General features: G+C 40.9%; 1 protein-coding gene across 6 annotated transcripts in view; it reads left to right on the top strand.

The window, feature by feature from the left end:
* The window catches only part of HEG1 (heart development protein with EGF like domains 1), a 99299-nt gene that overhangs the window by 40047 nt on the left and 32349 nt on the right, over positions 1-26903 (top strand). For 4 of the 6 annotated variants that reach the window (XM_075933173.1, XM_075933174.1, XM_075933175.1 and 1 more), the window contains 10 exons: positions 2610-2891; positions 6017-6346; positions 6812-7144; positions 8336-8677; positions 10571-10912; positions 12980-13318; positions 15117-15734; positions 17209-17553; positions 18115-18456; positions 20906-22321. In XM_075933173.1, the coding sequence (XP_075789288.1) occupies positions 2610-2891; positions 6017-6346; positions 6812-7144; positions 8336-8677; positions 10571-10912; positions 12980-13318; positions 15117-15734; positions 17209-17553; positions 18115-18456; positions 20906-22321 (4689 nt within the window). The remainder of the gene's footprint in view (positions 1-2609; positions 2892-6016; positions 6347-6811; positions 7145-8335; positions 8678-10570; positions 10913-12979; positions 13319-15116; positions 15735-17208; positions 17554-18114; positions 18457-20905; positions 22322-26903) is intronic. The other 2 variants (XM_075933176.1, XM_075933177.1) reach the window with 2 other exon arrangements.

The following is a 26903-nucleotide window of genomic DNA, read 5'->3' as shown; positions in this document are numbered from 1 at the left end:
AGTGCTTTTCAGCCAGAAAACGCATAAAGCTGCAAGATTGGGTAAGGATCGTTATTCTGATATTACAGATAGGAAAACAGAGGTAGAGAGAGGTTAAATGATTTGACTGAGATCACAAAGCAAGTCTGGAACACCCAGCATTTGAACCGAGATCTCCTGCGTGTCAGTCTTATGTACTACTTACTGCAACGGATGGCTTCCTCTGAATTGTGTCCTTTGTCAGTAGTTCATGCTAAGGGCTCTAGATTTCATGAGCCAATAATATTTTTGTGATGGTCCAGTCGTTCTTGGAGTTTCTGAAATGCTCCTTTGTAAAGCATCATGGAAACGACTGTTGTAAAATGCTATAGAAGAGCCAGGTCGGTTTAGCAATAGTACTTCCTGAACAACTAAATGTGGTGGAGAGGGGATTTGTTTCCTATGTTTTGCATTCTGTGCATTTGGGCCATACATTCCTTGTACTCAGCACCCCAAATTTGTTGAACTTAATTGCAATCTCACTGTGGTGCTTTTATTATTTATTTATTATTCTTTTCTAAAAAAATAAAAATAATAATTTGCATAATTTTATATTTTTTTTATTTACTGGTTTGTTTGGGATTTTTTGCGCTAGCAGTCTGGTAGGCCTTCTCCAACTAATGTGAAGATAAGGAGCCTTCCCTAGGACCATGCAGTCAAAGGCCCTGATTCTGCAAACTGTTCTGTCCTCATGTAGAATTGCAGTGACTTTCATTGGGGAAAAGGTCCATCTGCAGGGGTCTGTTTTCAGGGGCAATGTGTACATGAACAATATGCAGACAAGGGAGGGATAAAAGGGAAAATGCAAAAGCAATGCAGTTTGAATGGTGAAGTTCAGCATGCATCTATGTATGTTCACTGATTTTTTTCCCCTCCCCATAACTGATCCTTTAACAGATTGGTAGCCATTCTTTTTTCAATGTTTATCAAAGGTTCATTGCCCAACTTGGAGAACGTACTGAATAGCATCCTCTAAGGATCTGTCCTGAGTCCAGTACAATTCAGGGTTTATATTAATGACATAGATGATGCAGTGAAGAGTGTGCTTAAATTTTGTGGATGGCACCAAGCAGGATTATCTTGATAAACCGGAGAAATGGTTTGAAATTGACAAGATGAAATTCAATAAAGACAATGCAAAGTTCGGCTCTTAGGGATTAAAACTCAAATGCACAAATGCAAATTAGAGAACTAGTCAGGCAGCAGTACTACTGAAAAGGGTCTGAGTGAGTCACAAAATGAATATGAATCAGCAGTGTAATGCTGTAGCAAAAAAAGACAAATGTTAATTCTGGAATGAATTAACAGGGATGTTGTATGTAAAACATGGGAGGTAAATGTGTCACTTTACTTGGTACTGATGAAGCCTCAGGTAGGGTGCTTTATGCCCAGTTTTGGGCACCACACTTTAAGAAAGATGTGATCAAATTGGAGAGAATCTAGTGGAGAGCAACAGGCATGGTAAGAGGGTTAGAAAACATGACTCATGAGGAAAGGTTGAAAGAATTGGGCATAGTTAATCTAGAGAAGAGAAAACTGAGGGTGGAGCGAATAAGTTTTCACATAGTAAAAAGGTGCTGTAAAAAAGATAGTGATAAATTGTTCACCATGCCCACTGAGAAGTATAAGAAGTAATTGACTTGTTTGCAGCAAGAGATTTCGGTTAGTTATTGGGAAACGCTTTCCAACTACAGATTGAATCTTTCTAGTCTAGGACCCTCTGGTCTGGTCATGGACATTGCTGAAGCAGAGAACCCTGGACCCAGAGATCCCCAGCAGCTGTAGGTTGGGAGTCCAGCAAGGGGGCAGCAGCGGAGCCCAGCTGCCAGCCACTGGGGGGCTGGCAGACTGGCCAACTTGGTTGCTGCCGGCGACTTGGAGGGCAGCCAGCAGCCGCTGGGGACTGGACACTCAGCCCAGGCAGCCCTACAGCCCCTGGGCCTGGAGCGCAACCCAGCTAGCAGCTGCTGGGGGCCAGGAGCAGGGCAACAGCCAGGAGGGGATTGTCTGGGAGCCATCTGGCCCTGAGGGTGCTGGACTAGGGAGGTCCAACCTGTATAAAGATATGGCACTGGGACAGGATCCCTGGAGAGGGTGTGAAATCCCCATCACTGGAGGTTTTTAAGAATAGGCTAGACAAACAACTCTTAGGGATGGTCTAGGCAGAGTTAATCCTGCCTCAGGAGGCACAGGGGAAGTTCTAGCTGGACTTTTAGAAGTACATTCCAGCCCTACTATTCTAGGATTTGAAGTTGACACTTGCAGTGTTTCCTCAATGTAAAGGTTTCAGTTAGGGCTGGAAAGTCCCTGGCTCTGCTTCAGCCAGGACGGGCACTGGTTAACCAGTTACCCAGTAAGCATGCTGGTAAGGAGAATGCTTACCAGGTAACCGCTTAACTGGTTAACCCTTTGCATTCTGAGTTTCACTCAATGATTTCTATCCATGGTACTTTTTATTTTCTCCACGCTGAAAAATGTTTTTTACGCTGCTACACACAAACTATATGACTCTGAGTATTATTGGAGGAAAATCTGTCAAAGTTTTTTGATTCGCGAGATTGGAATTTTAATGTTTCTTTATCCTATTTCAGCCATTGAAGGTAGCCAACAGCCAATGAGCAGCTCAGATTCAGAGAATAACATTGCCAGTTCTTACACTGCTACAACGCACATTTCAGCTACATCCACCAGAGCCGGAGAGGGGAAGATGCAATCTCTAGTAAACAGCAGCAGATCTTCCTATGCAACAGGAAGCTCTGCTTCTGGTACTGAAATGTCCAGCTCTTCCTATTTCACGTCATCAGTATCTTCTATAGCACTGACAGACCCTTTGCTGCCACAGTCTAATGCTGCTTCTGAAACTACTTTCCAGGGTGAGCATTAATAGTCTAGCTTGCTGTTTTAAAGTTTTTTTAATTAAAAAAAACCTTTTGTGAACAAAATGCCCAGTTGTTATTTTAATAGAAGAGAAAATAATGCTATATTTTATACTTACATTGCATTTTCCCATAGATCTCAAAACATTTCGCAACCATGTAACTATGTATCGGTATCACCACTAGCGCTTAGTAGAAATGGAGGTGTGGTTTGGGGGTTTGGGGGAAAAATTCATCTTTTTGTAGAAAAACAGAACATATTTTTGGTTTCCAGGGTTTTGATTTTTTTGACAGACAAAATTTCACACAGAAACTGACACTTTTCATTCAATCAAAAACCCAACTTTCCGTCAAAGAATAGTTTTGATCGTCTGTAATCATTACCTCCATATTACAGACTAGGAAACTGAAAAATAGAGAGGTTGAGTGATTTTCCCCATGCAGCAAAACTGGGATTTGAACTTTGGTCTTCGGAGTGACTGTCCTTTCTGTATCTGTTAGACCATGCTGGTGCATGTGAACTGAGTCCAGTCATCAGTAGTTCAAACTAAAGCCTTTGTTGTGAAGGAGCAAGGGTTTGTCTGCACTACACAGCTTTTAGCCACAGGGCTATCTTGACCCAGCCCTGTCACTAAAAGTCAGGCAGTGTAATAACTATTTGTTGGCACTTTTGCTGAAAAAACCCTTCCACCCTCTATAAGCAGCATTTGTTTTGTCGCCATAGCATTCCTGCCAACACAGCTCTGTTTACACTAGTACTTGCGGTTAAACTTTTGTCGTTTGGAGTTCAGGTGGGTTTAAGCACCTATGAACAAAAGCTTTGTCACTCAGTTGTCGCTCAATTGCCAATATAGACAAAGCCTAATATCCACTTATCCCACCTCTTTGCATCTCATGTGTTTGGGCTTGTCTTCATGGGGCATGATTGCACAGCAAGCTCCTAGTTTGCCCGCAGCAGTATCCTGTGTGTGCATTGCAGTTAAACACTACAGTTGACCCGTGTCATCTGGCTCGTGCTACTGAGCTCTTTAATTGTGATGTAGACATTCAGGCTCGGTCTTGAGCCCAGGCTCCAGCAGACTCCAAACATCTACACTGCAACTGAACAGCCTGGTAGCCTGAGCTCCGCAAGCACCAGTCAGTTGACAGGCCAGCCCCTGGAGTTAATAGCTTAACTGTAAAAGTTCCAGGAGATTTGGCCATATCTGCTTGTAAAGTGTAATCAGCTCAAGAGTGCTCCAGGACTTTCACTGCACTATAATAGAGTCCACACTGGATGTTAGCCTGCAGCAATCTAGTGCGCAGTAGAGTGTTGCTGAACACGAATGTCTCATTTAGACAAGCCCATAGTTATTCTGTGTGTTAACTCCTGCTGAATTTAATTCCAGATATTTCTCTTGTTTTATAATTTTGTAAGTACCAGCAGCATGGAATGCACCATGGTATAACTTCACGATGGAGAGAAGCATGCCATTTGTTAGTGCCACTGGTTTTTTTTACTTGCACTTTTCATGGCTTTATGCTAATTTTTTCTAAATACTAATGTTCTGTGTTCCTGACTATGAAGGGTTCACTAAATTAGCAATTTCTCCAGAAAAGAAGTGTGACAGGATGAGGACACAGAAGACCCCTTGGGGGTGCTTCCCGGAGTGCTGACAAAGCCACTGACATTCACCTTTCTGCTCTCTGGGGTTTCTCACCACCCTGTCCTGCTGGGCCAGCTCAGGTCCCCCAGCCAAGCTGAGATCACCCTCCCCCCTCACTCCCCGAGGTGTAGTACATACACTGAAACTCTAAAGGGTAAGCCCGCTTTAACAATAAAAGGAGGATGTACAACTCTGATTGCTCCTTCAGGTAACAGTTATTTACACTGAGCTTGATAGTGAATAAAAGTGATCTTATTAAGAACAAGCAGTAGGATTTAAGAGGTTGTAAGTGAAAACAGGCAGAGCAAAGTAGGTTGCAAATTTAAAATAACAGAAAACAGGTAGCTAATTCTAACATTAAAATCATCATATAAACTTATTACAAACTCACCCTAAAACTGTTCTTATTCTAGCTAAACCTTATTCTAGCTAAACCCTGGGGTCTCTGGTTCATTTTCTTGGGAGTGCCACTCCAGCCAAGCACAAAGAAACTGCTCTCTTCCCATTGTTTTTTAGATTCCACTTTGTGTGGGAGTTCTTTTTCTACATTTCAGTCTTAGGCTATGTCTAGACGTCAGGCTTCTTTCAGAAGAACCTTTTTTTCGGAAGAGATCTTCCAGAAAACCTTCTTCCAAAAGAGAGTGTCTACAAAAGCGCATTGAAAAAGCGATCTGCTTTTTCGAAAGATAGCATCCTCACTGACTGGATGCTCTCTCGCATTTAATCTGTGATTACTATGGACAGAATGGCCACCAGGGCACCTGTGCTTTTTCTTCTTCCCTCTTCTTTCAAAAGAACTCCCTCTTCCCCGTCCACACACGCCTTTTTCCAAAAGAGCTCTTTTTCGGAAAAAGGATTCTTTCTAGTAGAAAGAGGATTACCAATGCCAGAAAAACCCCTGTGTTCTTTTGATTTACTTTTGGAAGAACATGATTGCAGTGTGGACGTAACTCAGGTTTTGTCGGAAAAACAGCCATTTTTCTGACAAAACTCTGTAGTGTAGACATACACAGAAAAATCACAGCTCGTCAGACCCTACCAGTTGGGGGAATCATTTAACTTCCTAAAACCAATCACTGTTAAGATTTAAAGGACAAAAGAGGCCATTTAGAGTTCACCAGACCTTGAGGGAAACACCCATGATGGCTTGCCTTTACACATTTAAAACCCTAAACCATTCCATGCTCCATATATTTAACTTTACACCTACGAATGATACATACACCAAAATAAGATATACAGACCTAGCAGATTACGACATTAAGATTGTTAGATTACATGAGGCAATTTGTCCCAAGCATCTTTGTGTTATGCATATTTGTGTCCATAAGTCCATTTCATAAAGTGTGGGAGGGGGTCTGTCACAAAACATATCCATATTTAATATTTGTACATGCACTGTTTGCATCTGGGTGATATTAGAAGAAAAATAATGGATTTATCCATGTGGAATTATAATATTTTATTATCTTCTAGCCATTGGAAATAGCCACCAACCAATTAACAGCTCAGAAAAAAGGACTTCTGATTTATATACCACCAGTATCTACATTTCAACATCATTCACCAAAGGCGGAGAGAGGACGTTAAGGTCTCTAATGAATAGCAAATCACCTGATATGGCAGACAGCTCCACTGCTAATTTAGAAAATATCACATCTTCAGATTTACCCCAGCCCTCATCTCCTGTAGTACAGACTGGGCCTGGAGGAAATAATATCTCATCTAGTGACTTGATTGAGCCTTCCACAGAGCCTTTGCTTACACACTCTTCCAAGATCCCAAGTTATTCGTCTTCACCACATGGTTAGTGCTCCGTTTATTTTTTTAAGAAGCAGTTGCTCTTTAACTCAGATTCTTACCTATCCAACATCCTTACATAAATCAGTAGAAACGATTTAGAGGGGTAGCTGTCTGTAACTTTCAAAACAACAAGAAGTCTGTGGCACCTTAGAGAATAACATATATATCTGATGAAGTGGATTTTGCCCAGGAAAGCTCATGATACAATATTTTTTTATTAGTCACTAAGGTGTTACAGGACTGCTCATTGTTAGGAAAGATTTGTTTTTCAGTGTATACTGATTAATAAGCAACAAATTTTATTCTTGACCTCATCTTGATAAGCCATGTTCATTGCATAACAACATTTAAGATTAAACTTTGGATTTATTTGGTTCTGTATTTCTGGGGGAAATGATTGTAGAAGTTGCAAATCAATGCTCATTTGGCCATATTGAATTTAATTTCTATCTTTTAATCCCATTCTAGCCATAGAAAGCAGCCACCGACCCATTAACATCTCAGCTACAGAAAAAATGACTTCTGATGTACATAGCACCCTTACTTACATTTCAACAACATTCACCAGAGGTGGAGAGAGGACGTTAAGGTCGTTAACACACAGCAATGTGCCACCTCCTGGGGCAGAAAGCTCCACTTCTAATATAGAAAATACGAAGCCTTCTGATTTAACCCAGGCCTCAATCTCTACAGCAGAGGCTGGAGGAAGTAATTTCTCATCAAGAGACTTCACTGAACCTTCCACTGAGCCTTTGCTTACACGTTCTTCCAAGATCCCAAGTTATTCATCTTCACCACATGGTTAGTGCTCCGTTTATTTTTTTAAGAAGCAGTTGCTCTTTAACTCAGATTCTTACCTATCCAACATCCTTATATGCCCCTCTGTTGCCATAGTACCTGAGTGCCACACAGTCTGTAATGTATTTATCCTCACAACGCCCCTGTGAGGTAAGCAAAGGCTGTTATCCCCACTGGACAGAGAGGGAACTGAGGCACAGGGAGACTGTCTGGTCCAGTGGTACCCAGGTTGTCTGTGGCAGGCCAGATGTTTGAATTTGGTTTCCTTTGTTGTCATTTGCTAGCACCCCAGAAACCTCTTTGACATTGCTCTTCATATTTTAATGGCCTTATTTTCCTTTTAAAACCATAATCTATTTTTTTATAGTGCAGCTGTTTGTTCTCTGCCAGGTTTTGCCACCATTGCCAATGTCAACCCATGTCATATCCTTCAGGTTCTCCCGTTATGTTGTATGGGGATGCTTGCCACTGCAAGGTTTGACTCTGTAAAATTGGAGATTCAGGTACTTAGTGATTCTGTACCAGCTAGCAAGGCACACAACTATGGATTGCTTACCTATAGTACTTGTGAGGGGTACCTTTCGGTAGCTGTTCAGTTTCAGTTATATATAAATGAATATGTTGTTTAGCTGACAATGTAAGAAAGTAAATCACATTTTATTAGTGAACGAAAGTGCTAGGTACGTGGCCAGCTTGGATCATACTTTATAATAATTCTAATGCATCACTCCTGTTCTTAGGTACTTACTGTGTCAGCATCTTTGGAGACACCTGCTCATAAAAATTACAGTCAGTAAAAACAATTTAGAGGGGTAGCTGTGTTAGTCTGTAACTTTAAAAACAACGAGTAGTCCTGTGGCACCTTAGAGAATAACATATATATTATGAGCATCATCTGATGAAGTGGGTTTTGCTCAGGAAAGCTCATGATACAATATTTTTTATTAGTCACTAAGGTGTTACAGGACTGCTCATTGTTAGGAAAGTTTTGTTTTTTAATGCACACTGATTAATAACCAACTAATTTATTCTTGACCTCATCTTTATAAGCCATATTCATTGCATAACAACATTTAAGGTTAAACTTTGGATTTATTTCGTTCTGTATTTCTGGGGGAAATGATTGTAGAAGTTGCAAATCAATGCTCATTTGGCCATATTGAATTTAATTTCTATCTTTTAATCCCATTCTAGCCACAGAAAGCAGCCACCGACCCATTAACATCTCAGCTACAGAAAAAATGACTTCTGATGTACATAGCACCCTTACTTACATTTCAACAACATTCACCAGAGGTGGAGAGAGGACGTTAAGGTCGTTAACACACAGCAATGTGCTGTCTCCGGGGGCAGAAAGCTCTACTTCTGATTTAGAAAATACGAAGCCTTCTGATTTAACCCAGACCTCAGTCTCTGCAGCAGAAGCTGGAGGAAGTAATATTTCATCAAGAGACTTCACTGAGCCTTCCACCGAGCCTTTCCTTACACGTTCTTCCAAGATCCCAAGTTATTCATCTTCACCAAATGGTCCTGCAGGTGGGTTTTATGATTCCCCACTGGTTAGTGCGCCATTCAAAAAAATAATAAAAGGAACCTCCACCCACCAAATATTGGGTCAGACTCTTTTTTTTTTTAAGGAATCAGTTGATTTTTAACTCAGAATTATACCAATCAAAGTTAATTACATGACCCACTGTTACCATGGTTGTCTGAGTGGTCTGTCGACATAAGTCAGAGAAGTTTAGGAGGTACTCTCGCTGGCTATCTCCCTGTTGAACCATAAGCTTATCAAAAGTTGTATTGCAAGCGTGCCTTCTCCTGCCCCCTCACCAGCCCCAGTGTGCTTCCACTGGGCCAACTTGGTTGTTATGGGCAGTTGAAATAGGAGCAGTTGGTGCCAGCTGGCAGGTCCCCTACAGCAGATGAATTTTCAGTGAGCTGTTTAGGGCTCACATTCATCACTCTGCCAGAACTGGGTGAATTTTTTCTGACCACAATTTTTTTTCTGTGAAAAATGAAGATTAGGTGACACAGAAACGGTGTGGTGATTTCATGTCAGTTTCACCAAATTTGTTCCGGTGGGAAACCCCAACGAAATTACAAAAAAGTCAAAACATTCCTTTTGGCATTTTTGAAATGATTTGTTTTAATGTTTCAGTTTGATATGACTTGATTTAGAAAATCTTTTAATTTTATTTTAAAAAGCAAAAATATTTTTAAAGTACTTGAACTCAAATTGAACCTTTTTTTCTTTGACTTTTTTTTTTACTTTCCAATTCACCAAAAATGGATTGCCTGTTCAACTGAAAACTTGGGGGTTTTTGTTTGTTTTTGTGGGTGCAGCAGGGTGATGGATGGGTCATACTTATGCCCAATGATCAATGGCCACTATGGACTAGAGAAAGGTTACTGTAATTGGAGAGCACTTGGAGTCAATTAAGGCCCCTCCCAAGATCTTCTAAAAAATGCTGCCTCAGTCAGAGAGAGATTGGGAAGAAGAGCTAACTAGAATTTGGAGAAGCAATGCCATTAGCCAGAGGGCTAGAGTACCAGGAGAAGGGAAACCCTGCTAAAGCAGAGCAGATGGACTCCCCCAGCACAAAGGACTGAAGGAAACCCTATCTAAGGGGAGAAAGGGTAAGCAGCCTGCAAAGGGCTAGAACTGGGAATTGGAGAGTAGACGTAGGCCCTTTCTCCACTCTCTTCTCTCTCCCCTAGGGCATTAGTGGAGCCCACAATGCCCAAAAATAGGGACAAGGGGTGGCACCCTGGCTCACCACCCCAAGAAAAAGCACAGGATCCACCACAGTAGTGTTAGCCATTTGCTACATGGTTTTTTTTTTTTTTTTTTTTTAATTGCTAGAGACCTAAAAAGTCTGTTTTCACAGAGCTCTCTGTGCAAACTTTCTCCTCTGAAACAAAGGAATTGAAGTCACAAGTTTCACTCAATAATTTTAAGTAATAATCATTTTCTAAGGACTGAATAATTTTCAGATTCATTTTCTCATGCCGTGTGTATATAAGTGTTAAGCTAACTGTACGAAAGAGAATCACATCTTAACAGAGGAGTGTCTACCAGCTGGCTAGTTTGGGACATACTTTATTTATAATCATTTCAATGCATCTTTAGAAGTCTAATACATTCATTGTGGTCTGTACCTTTCATCCTTGCAGAGTCCTCCTCATGAAGATTTGAATCAATAGAAAATATATTATTTTTCAATATCCAGTGATTTATATGCTGCTTGTTTTTCTTGATCTAGTACTTATAAACCAAATTCATCCCACATTTAGCTCCCTTTCAGTTGATGGAATGACATGTGGATCATAATGGGTCCTGTATTTCAGGGCAAAATTACTGTAGAATTCAAAAATCTGTTCAGATATGGGAATATCAAACTTAATTTCCATCTTTTAATCCCACTTTAGCTACTGGAAGTAGCCACCAACCCATGAGCATCTCAGCTACAGAGAACAGTACTTCTGATTTGCATATCTCCAGTACCTATATATCAACGACATTCACCAGAGCTGCAGAGAGGACCTTAACATCTCTAATAAACAGCAGCATATATCCTGCTGCAGCAGAAAGCGCCACTTCTTATTTAGGAAATACCAAATCATCAGATTTACCGCAGCCCTTGTCTCCTGGAGCAGAGGCTGGAGAAAATAATATCTCATCTACTGACTTCACTGAGCCTTCCACCGAGCCTTTGCTTACGCATTCTTCCAAGATCCACAGTTATTCATCTTCACCAAATGGTCCTGCAGGTGGGTTTTGTGATTCTCAGCTAGTTAGTGCTCCGTTTATAAAAACATAAAACAATAGAAAGAAGCTTTTGTTGTCCCCTCTCCCCCCAAAAAAACCCCCGAGTCAACGTTTAAAAAAAAAAAAATAGAACCAGTTTCTCTTTAAGCCAGACTGATCCCTATCAAAGATCTTTATACACTCTCCCTCCCCCCCCATTACCATACTATCTGAGCACGTAATAATATTCAAAGTACACATCATCACAACACCTCTGTGAGGTAGGGATTATTATTCCCATTTTATAGGTGGGGGACGGAGGCCCAGAGATGCTACGTGACTTACCTATGGGTCCTCAAGAAGTCTGTGGCAGAGGAGGATGCTGAATCCAGATCTCTCAAGTCCCTACCTACCGCTGTGGTCCCCGGACTATGCTACCCATCTACACTGCTCTGATCATTTTAATCACTTTTGTTAAAAAGTAGCAATCCATTTATTTCTCTATAATGTCATCCTTTTTCCCTATCAGATACTGCCATCATTGCTCATGTCCAGCAGTACCATGCCATGCAAGTACTCCCTTTATGCTGAATGAGACTACTTACACAGGAAGGAATGACTCAGTGTGAATAAGAGAGGAAATTCAAGCCCGTAGGGATTCTTTACCTGCTAGCTGGATTAGCAAAGCAGATAATCTCGATTTCTTATATTTACACTACAGTTGTGGGCTGTACCTCTAAATATTTCTAGCGTTGTCAAGTTCCAATTCAAAAGTCATTGACTTACACCTTCAATAACTTCACTGCATCTCATAACAAACTTTGGCTCTAGTATTAACCTTGAGAGGTTTGAGCCCACTTTTTACAGAAAGATGACAATAGTTCTTAAGATTTCTGAATATAAAAGCTCAGATTCCTGGGCTGAGGTGTGTGTGGAATGGGAGTCAAGCAGCTGCTAGGGAGCACATTATATCTTCTTGATTTTCATGGTGCATTTGTACTGGGCCTAGCCCACTGGCATAAGTTAGTGCGACCTTCGGGCTGCTCTAATTTACCTCACTAGTTGTCTCTGTGGGCCCATCGGCCTATTTAGAATAGGTATAGTGAAGTAATACCCTGTCCTGCCCCTTGCCATTCTTAATGCGCCTCCATAATTCTACCCTCCAGGCTGTGGGTGGGGGTAGTTGACGTAAAAGCCAGCAATTGCAGCTAAAAGCCATTTAGTGCCAGTTTCTCTCAATCCACCTGCCTGAGTCAAAAGGCTTCACTGTGATATTTTTTAATTTAATTGTTTTCATTTTTTGGTTTAAGATGATTTTTCATTTAGAAATCTCCTTCCATTTTGTTTTAAAAAATATTTTTAAAGCACTTAAAATCAAACTATAACACTTTTGTTCAACTGATTTTTTTTTTTAAATTTTTCAGTTCACCAAAGAATTTCAAATTAAGTTGTTGTTTGGTCAGCCCAAAACGTTTGTATGTGTGTGGGTTTTTTTTAATTTCCAGAAATTTAAAAAGTTTGTTTTTCACAGAACTCTAATCTCTACAAACTTTTTCTTCTGGAACAACTAGCAGAATCTAAGCCACAGTTTTCACTTGGTAATCTTTTAAATAATTATAATTTTCTAAGGACTGAATAATTTCTAGATTTATTATCCCATGAAGTATACATATGCATCAATAAGTATTGTTAAGATAAAAATGTAGGAAATGCATCATATCTTCTTAATTGGGAGAGTGTCTAACACATGGTTAGTTTGGTTTGTGGTTTATTTATAATCATTTCAATGCATCATTCCACATCTAATTAAATTCATTGTAGTCTGTGCCTTGCATTCTTGGATAGTCCTTTTTATGAAGGTTTGACTCAATAGAAAATGAATGCCCTATGATTTAATACACCACTTGTTTTTATTTATCTAGTCTTTTTATAAACAACTTTTATCCCATGTTGAGCTCCATTTAAATTGATGAAATGATATCTGAGACATAATTGGTCCCAAGTTTTAGAGCAATATTATTGTAGTACTCACAAATCCTATCAGATTTTGGCATATTAATTATGATTTCCATCTTTTAATCCCACTTTAGCTATTGGAAGTAGCCACCAACCAATTAGCATCTCCGTTACAGAAACAAGGACTTCTGATTTGCATACCTCGAGTACATATATTCCAACGATATCTGTCAGAGGTGAAAAGAGGACAGCAAGGTCTGTAACATACAATAGCATGTTACCTGATGTGGCATACAGCTCTACTTCTTATTTAGAAAATACCGAGTCTTCGGATGTACCCCAGCCCTTGTCGCCTGTAACACATGCTGGAGGAAATAACATCTCAGCAAGTGACTTCACTGAGCCTTCCACAGAGCCTCTTACGCATTCTTCCAAGACCCCAAGCGATTCATCTTCACCAAATGATCTTTTAGGTGGGTTTTGTGAATCCCACCTGATTATTCTGCAGTAATAAAAATGTGGTAAAAAGAGCCCTTGGCTCCCAGAAAACTCAGTCAACCCATTTTTTGAAAACTCAGATGCTCTTTAGTAACTCAAACCCATGTAAGGCCACAGGAACCACTAGATCATTGTGTTTAACCTCCTGTATGTCACAGGGCACCAGACATACACCCACTTAAGCCAATGATGGAAATGAGTCCACAGTGTTACAGCCTCCAGGAGGCCAGACTATTATGCACCACAGGTGAGGACACAAAGGACCGAGGTGCACAGGTCCTTGTATTGCTTCTATTAACTTAGTACCTCACGATTTGCCATGTATTTTTCCTCACAACCACCCTATGAGTCAGGGAAGTACTATTTCCCCTATTTTACAGATAGGAAATGGAGAGGCACAGAGAACCTAGATAAAGGTCATACAGGGAGTTTGCAGAAGAGCTGGGATTTGATCTCTGGCTTCCCAAGTCTCATACTCATACAAGTCTCTTCCCAAGCTAATACTCTGTCAGCTGGACCAGCCTTCCCTTCCCTACAATATCCGCATATTTTCTCTGCCAGATTTTCCTCCTATCCAACAGTGCCTTTCTCAGCATAGGAGGAAGGGAAATTGTCTTGGAGCAAAATTACATCTTCCCAATTCCCCTCTTCATGTGCAGTGGCCCACATCCATCAGCATAATTTAGAGCAGTTTAGGGGCTATTCTAGGGTACACCATCTGGCTATCTCTTTAAGAAAGCATAACTCCACTCAGAACTGAGGTAGTGCAGGTAGGCCCTGCCCCTTTGGTAGCCCCAGCATGCAGCCAGTACTCCAGTACTTGCTTGTAGGGGGCAGTTGGTGCAAAAGCCAGCCGAGACCTTCACTTCACCAAGGGAATTTTCTGCTGGCCATTTAAGGCAAGTTCCCTCATTCTCTCTCATTTTTCTCCTCTGCATCAGCCACTGGAATCTCAGCCCTAAAGTTCCACACAATTCTTTTCTTTGAAGTTATCATCAGGTGCTAAAAAACTGAACAATTTCCAGATGTGATTTTATATATGTGTGTGTACACATATATACACACACGAGTGTTATTAAGGTAACAACATGGGTAAGTGGACCCCACCTTCTAAGTGTAGGAGAATGCCCACTGTCTGACTGCTTGGGTCACACTTGATTATATAAATTATAGACATTATTCAAGCTCTAATGATACTCATTTTATCTATACCTTTCATTCTCTGAGAGTTCTGTTCATAAATATCCCTTTTAGTTAATAGAGCCACACACTGGATTTATTTGGTCCTGTATTTTAAGCACAATTATTATAGAATTTGTAAATCCATTTTGATTTAATGTAATTTCCACCTTTGGATATCGTATCTCCCATTGGACATAGCTATCTGTGCCTTAACAGCTCAAATAGAGTAAAAAGAATTTGCATTCCTTGTACTGACATTATTTGTACAGATTTATAATTTTTGTGCCAACAGCATGCAATGCAAACAGTGTAACTGGATGGTGAAGTTAACCATGCAGCTTGTTAGTTCTACCATTATTTTTGGTGGCATTATTCATGGCTCTGCTCATTTTCTTTTTTGCAAATAATAATTTCAGGTGTTAGTAACTAGGGAGTGTACATGCCTTTCCAAAGCAGCATTTTCTCCAGGCTGAAACCTACCCTGTTTTAACATTCATACACTGTGTTCATCTCTGTTCTTTTGGAAGAACATTCAATCATGTATTTGGAATTATGCACATGAAATTATAATTTCTCTTTTTCATATTTTAGTCATGGAAAGTAGCCACCAACCCATTAGCATCTCAGCTACAGAGAACAGGACTTCTGATTTGCATACTTCCAGTACCTATATATCAACGACATTCACTGGAGGAGGAGAGAGGACCTTAACATCTCTAATAAACAGCAGCACATCACCTGCTGCAGCAGAAAGCGCCACTTCTTATTTAGGAAATACCAAATCTTCAGATTTACCGCAGCCCTCGACTCCTGTAGCAGAGGCTGGAGAAAATAATATCTCATCTAGTGACTTCACTGAGCCTTGGAAAGTAGTCATGGAAAGTAGCCACCAACCCATTAGCATCTCAGTTACAGAGACAAGGACTTCTGATTTGCATACCAACAGTACTTACATTGCAACGACATTCCCCAGAGGAGAGACAACGTTAAGGTCCTTGACAAACAGCATGTCACCTGATGCAGCAGAAAGCTCTACTTCTAACTTAGAAAATACTGAGTCTTCAGTTTTACCCCAGCGCTCGTCTTCTGTAGCACAGACGGGAGGAGGTATTATCTCATCAAGTGACTTCATTGAGCCTTCGACGGAGTCTTTGCTTACACATTCTTCAGAAATCCCAACTCATTCATCTTCATCCAGTGATCTTGCTGGTGAGTTTTGCAGTTCCATGCTGGTTATTGCACAATTTAAATAACAATAAGAGAGAACTTCCTAACCCTTCCCTCCTCCCCCCCAATTAAGTCAACCCTTTTCATTAAAGAATTAGTTTCTCTTTAACTCAGACTCATACCTATGACAGGCTGCTAATACCATCATGTCTGGGCACCAAACTGTATTCTCCCAACATCCTGGTGAGCACTGTTATCCCAGTTTGACCACTAGGGAGCTCAGGCAAAGAAAAACCAAGTGATCTCTCCGAGGTCAGACAGAAAGTTTTCAGAAGACCAGGGAGCTAAATATGGGGGTCCCAACTAAGCACCCTAACCTTGGACTAGCCTTATTGTGTAACACTGCTCCAAATATTTTAATCACTTCAAAAATAATAATTCATTTTTTCTCTGCCAGATTCTGGCACAATTGTTTATGTCCAGCGGTATCCTGCAAGTTAGACCCATTATGCTGAATGGGGTTATATGTATTGTAAGATATTAGTGTGAATAAGAGGAGAGATTCAGGCTGTTAGGGTTGATTCTGCCATTAAAAACCTGCAGCTGGCTATGCCAGTTGACTCAGGCTTGCAGGGCTTGGGCTCAGGAGCTGTGTAACTGCAGTGTAGACATTCAGGCTTAGCTGGAACATAGGCTCTGCAGTGCTACAAGGTGGAAGGGTGCCAGATCTTGGCTCCATCTTGAGCCTAAATATCTATAAATAGCCAGTGGAGCCTAAGTCAGCTGGTAGAAGACAGCCCCAGTGTCTAACTGCAGTATGTCTAATTGACAAACCTTTAGGGCACATCTAGATTACTCCTTCTGTCGAAAGAGGGATGTAAATGAGCCCGATTGAAAGTGCAAATAAAGTGCGGATTTAAATATCCCGTGCTTCATTAGCACATCCATGTTCAATCGCTGTTTCGAAAAAGGGTATTTCGAAAGTGAAACCGCAGTCTAAATGCGGTTCTTTCGGAACCCCCCCCCCCTTTTTTTTTTTTTTTGAAAGAACCCATACTCTGGAAAAAATGAGGGGGTGCAGTAGGGGTCAGGAGCTTTAGGGAACTCCCTGTAGCAGGCGGGTGTGCTGTGAGTCCCCCTTGTGGCCTGTTCAGGAGCTGCGGGGAGCTCACTGCAGGGGCCAGGAGCCATGGCTCCCAGTATTCACGAATTTCACCATTCACGGTGGTGCCAGGAACACATCCACTGTGAATGGCGAGGGTTTCCTGTAGTGCAGGCATGCCCTGCCCTTCTCCCTAGTATGTCCCAGCATGCTTCCACTATTCCACCTGTCAGGTTGGGTGTGAGAAGCAGTTGGTGTAAAAGTCAGTTATGCCACCTAATAGCTCCCTACAATGTCCTAAAGAGTGAATAATGTCCAAATTTCTTTTCAGGTGTGTGTACATGTGTGTAAGTACTGATCTGCTCAAGATGTACGTATAAAAACTTTAATTTTCAGATTTTAATTCTTTTTCAGGAGTTGGAAGTAGCCATCGATCAGTTATAATTTCAGACCGAGAAAAGGGGATTTCCAGTTCTCCTACTCACAGGACGTACGTGTCAACAGCTTTCACCAGAGGTGGGGAGAAGACATCTGAGTCTCAAACTCACAGCAGCACATCGACTGTGGCAGCAGAAATCTTCACGACTACTAGAGATGCAGCCAAGTCTTCAGACTCAACCCAGTTCTTGTCTTCTGTATCACAGACTGGAGGTTTCAGTATCTCATCAAGTGATGCCGATTTCATGGAGCCTTCCACCGAGCCTTTGCTTACAGAGTCTTCTGAGATCTCAACGTTTTCTTTACCAAATGATATGTCCAGTGAGTTTTCTAAACTCAAAAATCTCATTTTGATAAGAGAAACGTTCTCTCCCATGCCTCCTGAGTGTGGGTTATACATACTATTATCACTAACAAATTCAGAGCCTTTGCAGTTGCCGGGCACAATATTTGTAAGCAGTACTGATTCTCTTCAATGGGGTCCCCTACACAGCATTTGGTATTTAACAATGAGCCATCAGTGTAGGAAAGTGGACCATGTCTTCTTAGTATAGGAGACTGTTAACTTCCTGGCCACTCCGATTCATACAAGTAAGTCTAATGCATCATTCCAACTCTACTGACACACGTTGTGTCAATCATTCTTAGAAAGTCCTGCTCATAATGGTTTGAATTTATTAGAAATCATACTGTTTATTTAAATACTCAGTGATATATACGCAGCTATTATTGTTTTTTAAATCTTTATAAACCCAATTAATGCCATGTATTGCTCCATTGAACTTTTGGAGTTATCCATGAGATTTATTTGACCTTGTATTTCAGGGTAAAATTGTTATAGATCTCACATTCCTTCAGATTCCTTCTTTAATCTCATTTCAGCCATTGGAAGTAACCATCAGTCTCTTAGCAGCTCAAATACAGAAAAAAGGATTTCCAGTCCTTATACTGACAGCACGTACCATTCAGCTACGTCAACCGGAAGCGATGAAAGGCCATCACAATCTCTGACAAATAGCACATCTACCCATGCAACAGAAAGCTCCGCTTCATATACAGAAATTGCCAATTCCTCTGCATTAATTCAGTCCTCTTCAATGGCACAGACCAGAGGGACAAACATCTCAGCAAAAGATGTGGGTTTCACTGGGTCTTCAACCGAGACTTTCTTTAGACGCTCTTCCAAGATACCAACTTACTCTTCTTTCCAAAATGATCCTTCAAGTGAGTGTTTTGGGTGCATGTTTCTTTGAAATGCTTGTCTTACATACAAAATCTCACCAGTGCATTAAATCCCTTGCATGTGTCAGACAGATGGTGATCCCCATATACCCAAGTGCTCTATCTACAGTAAATAAATCAAAGCCAAGCTCACACTTTCTGGGAAATCTTTACCAAGGGGTAAATGTCCAGGCAACTAGGATTATTGACATTGAAACTGTGATTCTTGACTGGCCATTATTTGTGAGGAATCTGATATTATTGTGTTCATTTGCATTCTACCTTCTTTTTTATGGGTGATATTTTCCAAAATGCTCCTTGTTGGCTTAACTCCATGTCCAAAGAGGCAATAGGAGCTTTCAGTACAAGCAGAGTTAGGCCAATGCAGAAGTCTTTTGAAAATCTCATTCTGTAAATCTAAGGACATCACTAAATTCACTGTAAACACAGAAATGAATTACACACATGCTCTTCCTATGATTGACTGTACAACAAATATTAATATTTGGTGTCATCCACAGCTAACTTTTTAAAGAGACATTTTGTGCTCTTGAGGGCTTCTGATTATGAAGTCTTTGATCAATTAATTTGACAAGACATTATTTTATACACACCAAGGCCCCATCTCCACTTGCAGCACTGGAGATCAATCTTTTGGTGTTCGATCTAGCAGGTCTAATAAAGACCTGATAAATCTATTGCTGATGGTGCCCCCAGTCAGCGCTGGTACTTCTCACAGTCACAAGGAGTAAAAGAAGCCAACAAGGGTGTTTGCTCCCATTGACCCCCCGTTCCCCCCACTATGAAGATAGCACCAAGCTCAGTTTAAGGTACGTTGACTCCAGCTACATTATTTACGTATCTAGAGTTGCAGACCTTACTCCCATCTTCCGGGTCTAGTATAGACCTGGTCTAAGGTAGAATGCGTTCTTGAAAAATATTTTCTTCCTATGGAGGTATGAGAAGTCTTCTGTGCAAAACCAGTTTTAAAAAAGACTGGTTTTATTGAATTTGGAATGGAGGAAGAGTTAGAGGATAAGGTCATTCTGAATGATGTAGAGGACAAATAGGCTTTTCTGTTCACCCAGTCACAAAACACAAGTAGAAGAAATAGTACTCTATCATGTGAAAAGGAAACACATTGAAAGAGGTAAAAAATACCTTGTGATGAACATACAGTTACTGTGTGAGACTCAATGCTGCAAGAGGTTGAGGTTAACATTTCAGAGTGTTAAAAATCACAAGATAGTCATAAGTACATAGTTGCATTTGCAAAAGCATGCTCAAACAAGTTTTCACTGGCAGATAGCCTCCATACTAACTGATGGACTGGTTGTCCAATACACAGACTAATACATTTTGTGTCAGACATATAATTTCAGTAAAATGCCAAAATATTGTGATATGTTACTATCATTGTGATGGGGTAAGGTCACAGAAGACCTCTTGGGGCTGTCTTCAAGTGTACTGATAAAGCCAGGGACACTCACCTTCCTGCTCTCTGGGTTCCTCACCACCCTGTGCAGCTGGGCCACATCTCCTGGTCTCCCCCAGACAAGGCACAGGGCTGAGAAAACCACCCCTCTTCTCCCCCCCCTCCCGCCAAGAGCAATGCAAACACTGAATCACTTCACATCTGTGAGAATGCAGTTTCAGGCCACAGCATCCAGTAAACCAACCCCCCAAATGGAATCAAAAGCCCAGATCAATCCATCTTTCATTGTATGAGAGTTTCATGTGTTGAAAGCTCATTCAGGTAAGCTCCCCTTAGCAATAACATAACATAAGAACGTCCATACTGGGTCAGACCAAAGGTCCATCTAGCCCAGTATCTTGTCTTCCAATGGTGGCCAATGCCAGGTGTCCCACAGGAAGTGAACAGAACAGGTAATCCTCAAGTGATCCCTCTCTTGTCATCCATTCCAAGCCTCTGACTGAATCTAGGGACACCTTTTCTTCCCATCCTGGATAAGAAGTATGAAATAATGAAAGGAAGATGTGCACACTGATTGTTCTTTCCGAGGAACAATTATTTACACTGGGCTTGATAATAAATAAAAGTAATTTTATTGAGTACAAACAATAGGATTTAAGTGGTTGCAAATGAAAATGGACAAACAAGACTGTTCTCAAGTGGTTAAGTTGATCACCCAGTCATTAATGTGTCCATTCATTGGAAACACCCTTGATGGCTTTCATGTGCACATTTAAAACCATAAACCATTCCATACTCCATATTTCTAACTTTACATACAAGAGTGATACATATACCAAAATATGATATACAGACCCAGCAGATTGTGACATTAAAATTGATACGTCACATGAGGTCTTTATCCAAAGAATCTTCAGCTTATGCATATTTGTATACATAAGACAATTTCATACAGCATGGTGGTGGGAAGAGGGGGAGGGCATCACAGTCATGTTAATTTTTTTTCTTCTATTCCAGGCTTTGCAAGTAGCTATCAACCGGTTAGCAGCATCGAGACTGAGAAAAGGACTTCTGCTTCTCGCACTGACAGCACGTACATTTCAACCACGTTCAGTAGAGGCGGAGACAGGACTTTACTGTCTATATCAAATAACAGTACCTCTGCCGAATCATCAGAAAGTTCCACTTTTTATGCAGATATTTCCAGCTCTTCAGAATTAGCACAGTCCTCATCTTTTATGACTCAGAGCAGAGGAAGTAACATATCTTCAAGTGAGGGGGATTTAATTGCTCCGTCTACGGAGCCTTTGCTTGTACAGTCTTCCAAAATGGCAACTTACTCTTCTACAGTCAACTTACAAAATACAACTCTGTCTGTCACTGGCACTGAATCATCATCAACTGGCAGATCATCATCATCATCAGTGTTTCCACCTTCTTCCTCAGCGGCATCATTACAACCCTTGATTTCCTCAACGCCACTGCCTCCTCAGTCATTTGCATCATCAGAGTCCTCTCTACCATCTTCTTCATCAGGGATACGACCATCATCACTCCCACCACCATCTCTGTCATCTTCATCCGCCTCCTCGTCAGTCACGTCCTTTCCTATAGTATCATCTGTATTACCTTCATCGTCTTCGTCATCACGGGCTAGCGATAGTTTTCAGACCAGTGTGTCCACAGTTACATCGGAAGGGTCAGACCGAACTGAGCCCACCTCTGCTGTATTCTATGGGAGTACACCCGGACAATACAGGAATCACAGTGGACCGCACCAGCAGAAAGAAAGCACTAGTTTCAAAACTGTAGAGCCACTTTCTCTTCAGACTGAACCTATGGAACAGTTCAGCCATCACTCTTCATCCACATCAGCTTCCTTACTAGTGACAGAGAGCTCCACAGGAAGAACCTTCACTTCCAGGACCATTGGAAAGGAGGACCATGTGGAAAAGACAACTTTGCTTCCGACAACAGCTGCTACAAGTCTGAGCCAGGGTACCCAACACACTGAGATGGCAAAAGGATCAACTAGTATCTTGCCAAATATGACGCATCAAAGAGAAGTGTTCCCTGCAGTGGAACTAACAACAGGAAAAACTTTTACACTGTCAACAGGTGTGACTTCTGGGCCAGCACATGCTCTGTCAACTACAGATCAATCTAGTACAATGCACACTCGCGGAGTTCAAATTGCTGCTACCACAACACTGGCCTATGTTGCTGCAGTAACTACAAAAGCAATGGAAACTAGCACTACCGCTAGCATTAAAATCACTGAAGAAAATATCCCAGCTACACATCCTCCCAAAACATCTTCCACTCACAAAACCACTGCAAGGTTTTCCACTACTTTGGCAGCAGCTACCAAACCAACTACTGTTGCTCTCTTAAGTCGCACAAAGGAATTGGTAACGTCTTCTCATACAACAGGTAAAACACCTAAACGGTTGCCCCAAAACATTGGGTATATAGAGTGAAGAGAACATCTAACATAGCTTGCATAAAAAACATTGAATTAGTCTGAATTAGTCTTAATTTTAAGTATCAGAGGGGTAGCCGTGTTAGTCTGAATCTGCAAAAGCAGCGAGGAGTCCTGTGGCATCTTATAGACTAACCGAAGTGTTGGAGCATAAGCTTTTGTGGGCAAAGATGAAGTGGGTCTTTGCCCACGGAAGCTTATGCTCCAACACTTCGGTTAGTCTATAAGGTGCCACAGGACTCCTCGCCATTCTTAATTTTAAGTATTTTTAAGCATTTGAAGCAAAAGATGAGAGTTTAATATATTCCCCAGTTGAGAAATGAAGAAAATTTTGGTGGTAATTTTACCAAAAGTTAATCATAGAATACTAGGACTGTAAGGGACCTTGAGAGGTCATCGAGTCCAGTCCCCTGCCCTCATGGCAGGACCAAATACTGTCTAGACCATCCCTGATAGACATTTATCTAACCTGCTCTTAAATATCTCCAGAGATGGGGATTCCACAACCTCCCTGGGCAATTTATTCCAGTGTTTGACTACCCTGACAGCTAGGAACTTTTTCCTAATGTCCAACCTAAACCTCCCATGCTGCAGTTTAAGCCCATTGCTTCTTGTTCTATCCTCGGAGGCCAAGATGAACAAGTTTTCTCCCTTCTCCTTCTAACACCCTTTTAGATATCTGATAACTGCTATCATGTCCCCCCTCAATCTTCTCTTTTCTAAACTAAACAAACCCAATTCTTTCAGCCTTCCTTCATAGGTCATGTTCTCAAGATCTTTAATCATTCTTGTTGCTCTTCTCTGGATCCTCTCCAATTTCTCCACATCTTTCTTGAATGTGGTGCCCAGAACTGGACACAATACTCCAACTGAGGCCTAACCAGCGCAGAGTAGAGCGGAAGAATGACTTCTTGTGTCTTGCTCACAACACACCTGTTAATGCATCTCAGAATCATGTTTACTTTTTTTGCAACAGCATCACACTGCTGACTCATATTCAGCTTGTGGTCCACTATAACCCCTAGATCCCTTTCTGCTGTTCTGCTTCCTAGACAGTCGCTTCCCATTCTGTATGTGTGAAACTGATTGTTCCTTCCTAAGTGGAGCACTTTGCATTTGTCTTTATTAAACTTCATCCTGTTTAACTCAGCCCATTTCTCCAATTTGTCCAGATCATTTTGAATTATGACCCTATCCTCCAGATTAGTCGCAACCCCTCCCAGCTCGGTATCATCTGCAAACTTAATAAGCATACTTTCTATACCAATATCTAAATCGTTGATGAAGATATTGAACAGAACCTGTCCCAAAACAGACCTCTGTGGAACCCCACTTGTTAGTCCTTTCCAGCAGGATTGTGAACCATTAATAACTACTCTCTGGGAATGGTTATGCAGCCAGTTCTGCACCCACCTTATAATAGCCCCATCTAAGTTGTATTTGCCTAGTTTATTGATAAGAATATCATGCGAGACCGTATCAAACGCCTTACTAAAGTCTAGATATATCACGTCCACTGCTTCTCCCTTATCCACAAGACTCGTTATCCTATCAAAGAAAACTATCAGATTGGTTTGACATGATTTATTCTTTACAAATCCATGCTGGCTGTTCCCTATCACCTTGCCACCTTCCAAGGCTGCGTCTAGACTGGCATGATTTTGCGCAAATACTATTAACAGAAAAGTTTTTCCATTAAAAGTATTTGCGCAAGAGAGCGTCTATACTGGCATGTGCCTTTGCACAAAAGATTTGCTTTTGCGCAAAAGCATCCGTGCCAGTGTAGACGCTCTCTTGCGCAAGAATGCTCTGATGGCCTTTTAGACATCGGGCTTTCTTGCACAAGAAATTAACATGGCTGTCTACTCTGGCGCTCTTGTGCAAGAGGGCTTATCCCTGAGGGGGAGCGTCGGATTATTTGCGCAAGAACCACTGATTTTTGTACATTACAAAGTCAGTGATCTTGCGCAAATACTCGCAGCCAGTGGAGACAGGCGGCAAAATCATGCCAGTCTAGATGCAGCCCAAGTGTTTACAGATGATTTCCTTAATTACTTGCTCCGTTGTCTTCCCTGGCACAGAAGTTAAACTAACTGGTCTGTAGTTTCCTGGGTTGTTCTTATTTCCCTTTTTATAAATGGGCACTATATTTGCCATTTTCCAGTCTTCTGGAATCTCTCTACTGGAATCTCTCCTGTCTCCCATGATTTTCCAAAGATGATAGCTAGAGGCTCAGATACCTCCTCTATCAGCTCCTTGAGTATTCTAGGATGCGTTTCATCATGCCCTGGTGACTTGCAGGCATCTTACTTTTCTAGGTGATTTTTAACTTGGTCTTTTTTTATTTTATCTTCTAAACCTATCCCCTTCCCACTAGCATTCACTGCGTTAGTCATTCCTTCAGACTTCTCGGTGAAGATTGAAACAAAGAAATTATTAAGCATCTCTGCCATTTCTAAGTTTCCTGTTACTGTTTCTCCCTCCTCACTGACCAGTGGGCCTACCCTGTCCCTGGTCTTCCTCTTGCTTCTGATGTATTTATAAAAAGTCTTCTTGTTTCCCTTTATTCCCATAGCTAGTTTAAGCTCATTTTGTGCCTTTGCTTTTCTAATCTTGCCCCTGCATTCCTGTGTTGTTTGCCTATATTCATCCTTTGTAATTTGTTCTACTTTCCATTTTTTATAGGACTCCTTTTTTATTTTTAGATCATGCAAGATCTCGTGCTTAAGCCAAGGCGGTCTTTTGCCATATTTTCTATCTTTCCTACGCAGCGGAATAGCTTGCTTTTGGACTTTTAACAATGTCCCTTTGAAAAACTGCCAACTCTCCTCAGTTGTTTTTCCCCTCAGTCTTGATTCTCATGGGTAATTTGCATATTCCACAGTAATTTGCATATCTTCTTTCGAGCTCACTTTCGAAAGCCACACTTTCGAAAGTGAAAGTAATTAAGATGCGGTTTTGTCAGCGAACCCTCCCATTTGTCGACAAGCTGCTTTTCCTTAAAAAATGAGGTTTATGCGGCCCTTTGACAAACAGGAGGGTTCACCAACAAAACCGCGTATTAATTACTTTCACTTTAAAAAGTGAGCTCAAAAGAAGATATACATATTCCCACGGAATTTGCATATTCTCTTTCGAAAGTCTAGTGTAGTCTAGATATGCCCAGAGAGTACCTGAGTACCTTGTTACATCCCTGACCATCTTGGCTAATAGCCACTGATGGACCTATCCTCTGTGAATTCCTTTTTGAACTCAGTTATATTTGAGTCTTTCACAACATTACCCAATACCAAGTTCCACAGATAACTCACGGTATGTGGACAGGCACTTGCTTATGTTAGTTTTCAACTTCCTGCTTATTAATTTCATTGGCTGAACCCTGGTTCTTTTGTTATGTAAAGGAATAAATAACACTTACTATTCACTTTCTTCAGACCATTCATGATTTTATAACCCTCTATAATCCCCCTCACAATCTCTTTTCTAAGATGGACACTCGCAGTCTTTTTAATTTCTTCTCATATGGAAGCTGTTCCATCCCCTAATCATTTTTGTTTCCTATCTCTGTACTTTTTTGAGACTGGGCAACCATGAGACACGGTATTCAAGGTATAGACATACCCTAGATTTATGTAGTCATGATCGTCACATTATTTTGCTCTTTCCTCATGGTTCCTAACATTCTCCTAGCCTTTCTGACTGCTGCTGCACGCTGTATAGATCTTTGTTTTCACAAAGATATACATAATGACTCCAAGATCTTTTAAGTAGTAACAATTCCTTTAGACCCCATCATTTTGTATATATAGTTAGTATGATGTTATTTGATGTGCATTACTTCACATTTGTCACTTCTCCTGTTTGCTAAGGTCTAGGTCACCTTCTCCGTATCCATTGGTCTATTTTATGTTTTGAAGACAAATTGGGAAATGTACCACACACAAGTTCCAGTTTTTGCCTTGTGCCATTGCCAATTATGTGTTAAGAACATAAAACTATATTGATATTAGAAGCAGAAACTTTGGCAACAACTCCACTTCATAAAACAAGAATACATCATTTGGCAGAATCAGGCATCTTCACACTTGGCTAAGGGAAACCTCTTTCTAGGAGTGAACTGGGATGGTGACTCACGTACTTATCCTTAAGGGAATAAGGGGGTTGAGGAAAGGTAGCTGTGGCTAAGTCATCAGTACACTGGGAGGAGCATATGAAGAGCTTTATATAACAAAAACCTTCAGTTAGTCAAGCCTCCTTATCTTCGTTAAAGAAATTCCGAACAGTTTTAATCAGAATGGAAATATAATTCATAATTAAAGCCCCTGGGGCTGAAAATCCTTGCTATATTTACTCACTTCAGTTGTTCCTTTAACATCAGTAGGACAATATAAAATAGGAAACACTGCAGCCAATAATCTGTGTTTACTGGACTGGCCTCTGACTGAATATATTCATTACAGATTGTATTTATGTATAAAAGTATTATATTGGGAACGGTGACATGGATTAATGCATTTTACATGAGACTCTAAT

Source organism: Pelodiscus sinensis, chromosome 7, assembly GCF_049634645.1.
Source record: "Pelodiscus sinensis isolate JC-2024 chromosome 7, ASM4963464v1, whole genome shotgun sequence".
Taxonomy (NCBI): Eukaryota; Metazoa; Chordata; order Testudines; family Trionychidae; genus Pelodiscus; species Pelodiscus sinensis.
This window is presented reverse-complemented; position numbering and strand designations above follow the sequence as displayed.